Source organism: Ovis canadensis, chromosome 5 (assembly GCF_042477335.2).
Source record: "Ovis canadensis isolate MfBH-ARS-UI-01 breed Bighorn chromosome 5, ARS-UI_OviCan_v2, whole genome shotgun sequence".
NCBI classification, from domain to species: domain Eukaryota; kingdom Metazoa; phylum Chordata; class Mammalia; order Artiodactyla; family Bovidae; genus Ovis; species Ovis canadensis.
In genome coordinates this window covers 55,815,853-55,826,875 of record NC_091249.1, presented here as the reverse complement: position 1 = coordinate 55,826,875, position 11,023 = coordinate 55,815,853, and the positions used below count along the sequence as shown (strand labels likewise).

The 11,023-nt window shown below is 58.2% G+C and overlaps 1 protein-coding gene across 1 annotated transcript; it reads left to right on the top strand.

Moving 5' to 3' along the window:
* Positions 1-4,306: 4,306 nt before the first annotated feature.
* C2CD4C (C2 calcium dependent domain containing 4C) lies at positions 4,307-5,569 on the top strand. The gene has a single exon (XM_069592881.1). It carries the CDS (start codon positions 4,307-4,309, stop codon positions 5,567-5,569), a length of 1,263 nt encoding a protein of 420 aa, XP_069448982.1.
* The last annotated feature ends 5,454 nt before the right edge of the window (positions 5,570-11,023 follow it).

The window sequence follows — 11,023 nt, the reverse complement described above, 5'->3', positions numbered from 1 at the left end:
GGGGGCCATTTTGGGGTCAGGGTCTCCTCAGGGTGGGGACCCTCTCTGAGTGGGTGTCATCTCATGGTGGGGGCCCTCTTGAGGTGGGGGTCCTCTTGGGGTGGGGGTCCTCTAGAGGTGGGGGTCTGGGGTCCAGGGAAGCCAGGGTAGCACCAGATTTGGCACCCCAGGGCTGGGGAGGAGAGAGCCAGGCCCTGGTGTGCCCCTGCTATGGGGAGAGAGTTGGGGGCCGAGTCCCCTGACATTTCCCGGACCCGCAATTTTATCGCAAGAGAAAGCACACACCAACTTCTCTGTTAAATATCCACCCTTCTCTTTGGAAACACCTGAATTTATCTCCCAAATGCTACAAACCTGTGGACTCAAGATACTCCAGATATCTGGCAAAACACGGCTTGTTTTCTTCTCCAAATTGTTCCTGACTTGTCCTGAAGGATGGCCTGGCTTCTCAGTCTCCCAATGTTTCTCATCCTCATTTCTTGCGAAGCACCTGGTTCTCACTCTAGCCCCTTTATCGACTTGAAAGCACCTACTTTTACCACACGCCCAGCTTCCTGCGCTCACTCTTGACTGTGCCCTTGACCTTTCCTCACATGATGTCTCCTGCCCAGGGAGACCCCCATCTCTCCCCAGGACCCTCCTCACAACCCTCCCACAAACATGGAACCTTCCCTCCCAAGGGGGTACCAGTCTCACCACTGGCTGGTGTCACATCTCTGCCCAGGTTCTGGTTCTGGGGAGGGGCTTTGCTTTCTTTGCTGTCAGCAGGCCCTGCTCCAGGCCTGGGGGGATCTGGTATGGGTGTGGGGAAGTAAAAGCCACTCTGATCTGCCTATAAGTAGGGTGGAAGCGATCATAAGGCAGAGCAAGAATCCATCATTCACTCTCCCATTCATCCATCCATTCATCATCATTCATTCACTCTCCCATTCATTCATCCATCCATTATCCATTTATCCATCCATCCATTCACCTTCCCATTCATCCATCCATCCATCATCCATTCACCTATCCATCATCCATCTATCCATCCATCCACTCACATACCTCTATGCCCATCCATCTACTCATTCATCCATCTATCCATCTGTTCACTCACCCACTTTTCCAGCCATTGTTTATCAGTCCATCCACGTAACCATCACATCCATCCCTCTAACTGCCCATACATCGTTCATTTCACTCATTGGTCCGTGCCACCCACACCCCCATCCTCATATCCTTTAATCTTCCTTCATGACCTCCTCTTATTGACCAAGACCCTGGTGGATATCCCCTGGTGGATAATGGAGATGCAACATCACCAAGACAGACTCACTCTTGTGGAGTTTGCCAAAACCCATTCATCAGCAGGTCACCACTAAGTGTATGATGACAGCTGTGGGAAGGAATGCACCTCGGAACTTGCGGGTCCTTAGAAATCCAAGTGGGTTTCTTTGCGGGGTTTCTGGAGGATGAGCAGGGAGGCCCTGAATGAGGAGGAGAGAGATCTGGGCTGAAGGGATGGCGTATGCAAAGGCCCCAGGTGTGTAGAATACAGCTTATTTGAGGGACAGAAGGATGGCCAGAGGTTGGAAGGGAGGTCAGATGGCAGTGGAGTCAGGGACACAGCTGGGCGCAGCCTGGTGCCAGGGAGAGCTGCCTGGGGCCTTTTAAGCACAGAGGTGGTAAGAGTCCCAAGTAGGAGTTGTGCTATGGGGACAAGATGGAGCCAAGAGGCTGCTGGGAGAAGGCACTGGGTGGGGGGTGGGGGCTACTGAATAAACTCACTGCCTCCTCCCCAACCTAGCTGGGAGGACAGACCCCATCCCAGCGTGGCAAGGGCATGTGGAGAGTGAAACCACAGTACCAGGTCAGCCTGTCAGCGGGACACCTGAGCCAGTCAGCTTGCTGTCCTGGGCCCCTGTGCTGGTGCGGACAGTGGAGGAAGGTGCCTCACTGTGCTCGGCATTGCTTTTCCTACTGTAGTGCTCACTCATCCTGGGGGCCTGCAGGAGTAAGACCACCACCACTTTCCTCCTGGGCTCCAGGCCCAGCAGGGGCGATGTACATTAATGGAATAACTTCTCGGAGTAACCATGCTCCTCATGAAAGCTGAAGCTGGGGTTCCGTGAGCTCTGTCTGGCTGTGATGTAGGTCAGGCAGGGCAGGCTTCCTGGAGGCGGCAGTGAGGTGATGCATTCATTGGTACCTGCCTCCTCTGTCAGCCTATGTTGCCACACCAGCACTGCCCCTAGAACAAACATTAGCGGGCTGGATGTTTGCTAGGTGAGCAAAATTGAGAAAAGCCTCTTGAGGGAGCCTCACTTCCCCCATCTGGACAATGGTACTCTGAGCCCCACCTCACTCCAAGGTCAGATGGAAGAGCTGGAGGGGCTCCATCCAACTCAAGCTCAGCCTGCCCCTGTCCCCCTCATGCTGTTGAACCAGTGGCTACTCCAGACTAACCCCTATCCAGCTCCAGCAATGATGATTGGGACATGTCTGGAACATGGGTGGCTCCTGGGATATCCTAATTTAATAAGGTCCAGGCATTCCCTGCTGTGTGTCAGTCCTGGCAATAGGTTATCTTGCTGGACTGGGGACTGGTCAGTTGGCCTTGTGTTGCAGAGGGGAAACTGAGGCTGGGAGGGAGGAAGCTGTGAGCAAGTAGGGGGCTGGGGCTGGCAGATGACAGGGTGGCATGTGGGATCCTGAGGGATGCCCGTGGATTCGGGGCTGCCATGCCTGGGTCTCCTGGTCTTGCCCTTGACAGTTTCCCCACCTGCAAAGTGCATGGGGGACTATCCTCTCATCCCAAATCACATTTTCCCTGTTACATTTTGTCACGGGAACCATCAAGCCTACAGTTACTATTTACCTGTGTATTTCTGTACTGGTGTCCTCCTGTCCTCCTCCTTCCCCCTGGGACACATCACAAAGTTGACAGCTGCATCCAAGCCACAGCACTGTCCCCAGCGTCCAGTAGGTGCTCAACAAACCTCTCTCCATGAAATAAAGGAGCAGCACCCTGGCCGGCTCCTTGGATGCCTGCACTGAGAGGACCGAGCGTCAGAGGCTAGTTCCGTATTTCTAGAAGGAAACCTTCACCTTCCTCATCTGCAAACTGGAGACGGTCATGGACATATCCACTGGTGCTTGTGACAGTGAGTTGGGGCGAGAATGTTAAGAGCCTGGCACCGAGAAAGTGCCCAATAATAAATTCAACTGCGGTTATTATTACTGCAATTCTTTTACTCGTCATCTTAAGTCTGGAAAGACGCTCACTAGAGAAAAGGCCAGCAGACGACCTGCGGCAGGAGCCTGGGGTTTTCAGGGGCGTCAGCCAAGCGACCACCTACCTCTCTCCCCGCTCAGTCCCGGGAGTCGCGGCTAGGCTCCCCGGTGTGGGCGCCGCGGCGGGGCGGGGGGCGCTGCGCAGACGGCGCAGACGGTCCCGGGGCGGGCGAGGCGGGGGCGGAAGGCCGCCGTACTAGGAGGAATACGGCGGCGCGGCGGCCGGCTGGGCGGTTTCCCGCCGGTGAATGAGTCCGACTGCGCTGCCGCCGCCGCCCGACCGAGGCTGCGCCCGCGTCCCCGCGTCCCCGCGCCCCCAGCCCTCGCGCCGAGACCCCGGCGTATCCGCTGGCCAGCCAGCTTCGGCCCCCGCCCCCGAGAAGGTGAGTTCGGGTCTCTCTACGCTCCACGGGGGCTGCTAGGACCCCCTACCCGCACCCCAACCCCCGCCCCCGGCCGAGTCCCGGGGGGGGCGGGAGGGAGGGTGGTGAGGAGGGGAGGGGTCGGCTTGCCGCGCCTTCAGCCCCCAGACTCACCTCCTCTCCCTTCCCCCACCCCGGATGCCCGGACCCTCAACCCGGGAGAAGCCACAGGTGGGTGGGAGCTTGAGGGGGGCGGAGCTGGGACACCCAGGGGTCTGCCGGGTGCCCAGGGGTGTCTTCTCTGTGCACTGAGAGCGGACCCCTTTAGAAAGCGCTTTTGAGATCTTCAATACAGGGGTCAGGGCAAGAGTGGAGCTGCTGTCCCCTGGGGGCTTCCCTGGAGTCAGCGCCGCCCCCACCTCCCAGGCCTGGCTTCGGTGCTTGGAAGTTAAGCGTGATTCCTTTGGGGAGGGTGGACGAGGGGTGAGCCCATCCCGCCCCCGTGCTGGGCCGCAGTGCCTCGTCACCCCGCTGGCCCCCACAGGGCTCCCCAGGCAGGTGCCACAAGCCCGGCTTCCAGCCCCCGGGTGCAGGGGGGCCTGCCGCTCCCGACCCCTCCTTCTCTTCCCAGGCTTCGCAGATCCCTCCTGGCTCCTGCCTGCGCCCCAATGAAGAAAACCAACATGTGGTTCTTGGAGAGGTTTCGGGGATCGGGGGAGAATGGAGCTGCGGGGGGCGAGGGCGGGGACAAGGCCGCCAAGGGGCCCCTGTACAGCAACGTGCTCACACCGGACAAGATCCCAGACTTCTTCATACCCCCCAAGCTGCCCGCCGGCCCCGCTGAGCCCGAAGCGCAGGCCGAGCTGGGGCCCTCGACCTCGGAGCAGAACCTGGCCTCCGCCGCGCCCCGCCGCGCCCCCCGGAGCCCCCGGCTGTCCGCCAAGCTGGCCGCCGAGAGCAAGAGCCTACTGAAGGCGGCCACCCGGCACGTGATTCAGATCGAGAGCGCGGAGGACTGGCCGGCCGACGACACTGCCACCAACGCCGACCCCCAGGCCCAGGGGGCCATGTCGCTGCCCTCGGTGCCCAAGGCCCAGACGTCCTACGGCTTTGCCACGCTGGCCGAGAGCCCCCACACGCGGCGCAAGGAGTCCCTGTTCCACAGCGAACACGGAGCTCTGGCCCAGGTGGGCTCCCCAGGCACCCGGCGCCGTCGAGGGGGTGTCAAGGCCAACGGGGGGGACGGGGCACCCAGGGAGGCCGGCGGCACCCTCATGAGCCCCGGCCGCTGCGTCAGCGGCGGGGAGAGCGACACGGGGTCCTCGGCCGAGTCCTCACCCTTCGGCTCCCCCCTGCTCTCGCGCTCCGTGTCGCTGCTCAAAGGTTTCGCCCAGGACAGCCAGGCCAAGGTGAGCCAGCTCAAGCACTCTGTGGGCCGCCATGGCTCCCTGTCGGCTGACGACAGCACGCCGGACACTAGCCCCGGGGCCCGGCGCCGCCTGTCCCGCAGGGCCACCCCGGAGCCCGGCCCGGAGTCTGGTCCGGCGTCCCGCGCGGAGCACGCCGTGCGCATGGGCCCTCGGGGCAGCGTGCGCCTGCTGGCCGAGTACGAGGCGGCCCAGGCCCGCCTGCGCGTGCGCCTGCTGGCGGCCGAGGGCCTATACGACCGGCTGTGCGACGCCCGCAGCATCAACTGCTGTGTGGGCCTGTGCCTCGTGCCGGGCAAGCTGCAGAAGCAGCGCAGCACCATCGTCAAGAACAGCCGCCACCCAGTGTTCAACGAGGACTTCTTTTTCGACGGCCTGGGTCCGGCCAGCGTGCGGAAGCTGGCTCTCAGGATCAAGGTGGTGAACAAGGGCAGCAGCCTCAAGCGGGACACGCTGCTCGGGGAAAAGGAGCTGCCCCTGACCTCCCTGCTGCCCTTCTTGTAGAGGGCCCCCCCCCACCCCCCGCCTCCCTTGGGCCGCGGAGACCCCGCCCCCTCCTGGGTCCTGCAGGGGATGCCACGGCCACGCCCCCTCCTGGGTCCTGCAGGGGGCCCCGCCCCCTCCCGGACCCTGCAAGTGAGCCCTGATGCTGCGGCCTCTTTTGGGGGTGTCCTGGGTCATGCTCTTTTCCAGGGGTTACTTTTAATACAGGAGGAGAGAGAGGGCTGCTGGGGAAAAGAAAGGGCCAGCTTGCTGGGCTGAGTCCCTCGATACCCCAAGTTTCATGCTCCCACCGCTGCTGGTTACTGCTTCTGGAATTCTGGAATCTGGGCCGGGAGGTAGCAGAGGCTGACCACAGACCCAGAGACTGCGGGTCCTGAGCACCAGCCAGGTCTTCTCTGCGGCACGAGTGTCCTCCTGCCCCAGGCCCGACGGACGCCTCTTAGAGAGGGGTGCCAGGCAGTGCGGGGCCCCATGGGGCTGTGGGAGGACCCCTCCTGCCTTAGGCGGTCTCTGGGCAGCCCTCATTCCTCCCAGGCTCCGGAGGTGAGAGCCGGTCAGAGGGAGGAGGGTGCCACCCCGTCTGAGAGCCACTTCCCGGCAAAGACAGGCAGCTGAGGAGGAAGTCCCAGAAGAGAAGGAGAATGATGGCTCTGCCCCTCAAGTGTGACAGCCCTCCATCACCTTCTCTTGTCTGGCGCTGCAGCCCTGCTGGGCGTCCAGAGCCTTCAACCTCTGAAAGGCTAGCTCAGATCGTGCCCAGAGAGTAGCACCAGCTGGTGGTCCCTGCTCCTCCCTGTCTTCGACCCCTCCTGAGCATGGTCCTCATAAGCTGGACCGAGGAAGTGCTGTTCAGGGACAGACAGCTTCCACTTTTACTCCACAGGTGTACATAGGTTCTGGCTAGGGTGGGTGGGACAAGGGGCGGCTGGGGAGATCCTGCTTGTGGCTTTTCATGCTGCTAACACAGCTACATGGGCTTAACTGTCCTGTCAGTGTGTGCGTCCTCAACTGATTTTTGTGGCTCAGCCAAACAGAAACGACACAGTCTGAAGCAGGGCCTCCTGGGCTGCCTGCTGGGCGAGGATGGACCAGGCTGGTTTGTGGGGATCCTGGGGTGCCCCTCCCAGTTCAGAAGTTGTTCCCCCAACACCACAGCTCTGGGTTTCCAAATTACCCTGGGGGAGGGGTGAAGGAGCCGGGGCTGGAGGGGAAGCACACATTCCCTTCTGCACACCTGGTGAGACATACCCATGCCCTTGAACCTGAGACTGAAGGCCCCTGGCGCTGGGGTCCCTAGTTGCACACCCTCTGGCCTCTGGCCTCTGCCTGCCCTCAGGCTTTCTGATCCTGGGGACCACCCAGGCCAGGCCTGTGGGCAGAGAAGGTGGACAGAAAGCCCCGCATGGACTTAGATGCTCAGACTTGCCGCCCCCTTCTCTGACCCCAACTGCTCCCACCCCCTGCTTTATCCCTGGGGACCCTCATTTTCTTGGCCCCCACACTGTTTGATATCTCTGTGTTTGAAGTTGACTGTGGGTACATCTTGAAGACATCCTCCCCCAAGTGTTTGTTTATAAATGCTGTTTTTAGTGCAATAAAGGTGTTTTGGGGATGTGGGGGTGGAACTCTACTGGCTTTGCTGTTTAATAACAAGAGAGAAATTTTGCTTTGAATTCCAGGGAGGGTGGTGGGAACTGTCAAGATCCGTGAAGGCCTCCCTGCCTTTTCAGACCCAACAGGGCTCTCCTGCTTGTGGGGGCGGCACAGAAGCAGGACTGCAGCAGGGTAATGTCCCCAGGGACCCTCATGCCCTGTTATAAGGACACTTGCGTGCAGGCAGCGCTTTCACCCCCTGAGGCCGTGAACGTCCCCCTCACAGGTGCAGAGACCAGCCATCTGGTCGCCCATCCGAGACAGCCTGGTCACACCCTCAGCCTAGACGTGAACCCGCACCCTCCCTGCAACCACAGGCAAGAGATGCCAGGGCTGCCCCTTCTGTACTCTGTCCACTGTTCACGTCAATGCCTTCCCACATCTTGTTCTCTCTGCCTAGAATGCTTCCTACTCCCACGCTCCCACCCCCACTCACCTGCTTTCAGACTCTAGCTGACATGGTACCTCTTCCAGGAAGCCTTCCTGACTCTCTCTGCTGTGTTCCCCTTCCCATCTCAGCTCACAGGCCATTTGAGGTCCTGTCTGTCCCCAACTCTGGGGCCCGCAGATTTATCTCCCTGAAAGGCCATCTCCAGTCCCAGGGAACCTACTGACAGCACGTGGAAAGCTGTGGCCTGACCTGGTCTCTGGACTCCTCCAAGGTTGCTGGGGAACCAGGGAGCTAACAGTGAAGGCCCAAGTATCCCAGCCCTACTCCCTGCTCGCCCTTGAAGAACCGCCAGCTTTTCCCACTTGGGTTGACCTCGCCTTCCCCCATCCCTTTGGGAAGTGGTGTCCTTGACTTGGGAGACCCAGCAGTGTTTGAGGACCCACCATTGCTTGCCCTGGGGAGCAGGCAGTGCTTGAGGACCAGAGCAGGTCTGCAGCCCAGGACTGCTCAGCCTTCAGGAGTGTCAGAGCTGCAACTGGCATGGGTTGCATTTGCTCCATTTGACAGATGGGGAAACTGAGGCCCAGGGCTTGGAAGCAGGCCAGCTGTGCCTTCATTGATTCCTTTTGCAGGGCTGGGTGCTTCCTGTGCAGCGACTGCTCTGGGGGTGAGGGGTGGGCAGCTGTGCCCAAGCAAGGACCACAGTGGGTTTTTATGATGGGGTGCCAGGGCTCAGGGAACCAGAACAGAGTCCTTTCATCATGCTGGGGACAGAGTTGGGAAGGGCGGGGCATTTGAGCCACAGACCAGAGGATACATAGTGTTAGTGAGGCTGCTCCAGAATGGGGCCCCAGCCCAGCCCTGGGGTGGCCCTGTGCTGCTCTGTGTCCTTGTCACCCCTTTCTCTTCAGAGCCTGTACCAGCATCCAGCCTGGCCCCCAGCTCTGGTCGTGGCACCCAGTTGGGACTGGGTGACCCTACCAGGCAGAGTGGGTTACAGGGAAAACAGATACCTTGGAGCCTCCAATCCCTCGGCCGAGAGGGATATGTTGACCGCCTGTTGTATACTGTCAACAATGCAAACCTTGCAAAAGCCCTGCCAGGATGCTTCCCTCCCCATTACAAGGGGAGAAACCAGAACAGGGCAGGAGGAGGGGACACAACAGCCCCCAGGACTGAGTTATGTCTCCCCCCACACTGCTCCCTGGCATAGATCTCCAGTGCAGGGCGCTGCCTCCTGCTCTGATCCCAGCCCTTTCCTCTTGCCTTATCCTGGTGGGGCCCAGACCGTCAGGGCCTCACAGTCACCAGGAGGCTTTGTGCAGGCTGGGGTCCTGAGCACCCCCACCTGCTGACAGCCCACCAGATGAGCTGCGCTCACCAGGCCTGGTCGCGTTCCAGGATGTGTTGCCAGGGCAACCGGGCACCATCTTGCCTGTTCCCCACCAGCCACTTCATGGGTGGGCAGCTGGTGTGTGAGTGTGTGTGTCATGTATGCGTCCATGCACATAGCTATGGACGCCCCGGGCACAGGTGTAACTGTGTGCTGTTGCCTCTGTGCATACTGTGTGAATGTTAGTGTAGCCACGTGCACATGAGAGTGAAGCTGTGTGTGCACATGTGTCACAGCGTGGGCATGAACATGTGAGTGCATGTGTTAGCATGCATGTACTCGCACATCTGTGTGTAACTGTGTTTGTCTCCATGTGTACACCCTGTGCATGCGTGTAACTGAGTACAAGTGTTGTTGTGTAACGTGTGGCTGTGCACATGTGTATGTGTGTTCATGAGTGTGCACTGCGGCCACTGTGCCTCAGGCTGCCCCTAAAGATAAAACAAGATTCAAGAGGACCCCCTCCTTCCCCACCTCTCTCCATGCTGGTTCCCCACTGGAAATGCCCTCTGCCACGTTCCTTCCATCTTCCTTGAGGTCTCGAACCATTGCCTCTTCCCCAGGGCAGCCTTTACCACAATGAGGTCATTGTCGTTCAGTCATTCAGTCATCTCCAACTCTTTGCGACCCCATGGACTGCAGCACACCAGGCTTCCCTGTCCTTCACCATCTCACAGAGCTTGCTCGAACTTACGTCCATTGAGTCAGTGATGCCATCCAGCCATCTCATCCTCTGTCATCTCCTTCTCCTCCTGCCTTCAATCTTTCTCAGCATCAGGGTCTTTTCTAATGAGTCTGGTCTTCGCATCAGCTGGCTAAAGTATTGGAGCTTCAGCATCATTCCTTCCAATAAATATTCAGGGTTGATATCCTTTAGGATTGACTGGTTTGATTTCTTTGAAGTCCAAGGGACTCTCAAGAGTTTTCTCATCACCATAGTTCAAAAGCATCAAATCTTCGGCACTCAGCCTTCTTTACGGTCCAACTCTCACATTCATACATGACTACTGGAAAAACCATAACTTGGATTAGATGGACTAATCAAAGTAGGATTGCCTACTTTGTAGGCAAAGTAATGTCTCTGCTTTTTAATATGCTGTCTAGGTTTGTTATAGTTTTTCTTCCAAGGAGCAAGCATCTTTTAATTTCATGGATGCAGTCACCATCTGCAGTGATTCTGGAGCCCAAGAAAATAAAGTCTGTCACTCTTTCCATTGTTTCCCTATCTACTCACCATGAAATGATGGGACCAGTGATAAGATGCCATTATCTGAGTTTTAAGTCAGCTTTTTCACTCTCCTCTTTCACTTTCATCAAAAGGCTCTTTAGTTCCTCTTCACTTTCTGCCATAAGGGTGGTGTCATCTGCATATCTGAGGTTATTGATATTTTTCCCAGCAATCTTGATTCCAGCTTGTGCTTCATCCAGCCCGGTATTTCCCATGATGTACTCTGCATATAATTTAAGCAGGGTGACAACATACAGCCTTGATGTACTCCTTTCTAAATTTTGAGCCATCCCTTCCTTTGAGTCAGACCCTCCCCCCCTTTAGTATTCCTTGTTAGTGTCATACACAACTTTGTGACATCGATTTGATCAGAATGGTCTGTTGCTTGCACCTGGAGCATCTCAGTGCTCAGTTCAGTTCAGTCCCTCAGTCGTGTCTGGCTCTTTGTGGCCTCATGGACTGCAGCACACCCGGCTTCCCTGTCCATCACTAACTCAGACCAGGATGCAAATGAAGGCGGCATCAACACTCTCTCCTCCCATCCTGGAAAGTCCAACACTTCCCTACTCTCAGGAGGGTGGTGGGCATCAAGGGCCACCACTGGCACCAGGCACCTGATCTGGTGCAGATCATAGAACCTTGCCCCTTTCTCAGAATGGAGCAAAGGAGGAGGAATCAAATGCCTGGCAACATGGTGGGCCCCTGGATCCAGCCATGCCTGAAGTCCATAACTGCACACCATTTCAGGTCAGAGGGCCAATAATGTCCCTTCTTTGCTTAAGGCACTTT

What these genes read in the sequence shown, in the direction of transcription:
- C2CD4C (XM_069592881.1), top strand. Translation starts at nt 4,307, where the DNA reads ATGAAGAAAACCAACATGTGGTTCTTGGAGAGGTTTCGGGGATCGGGG.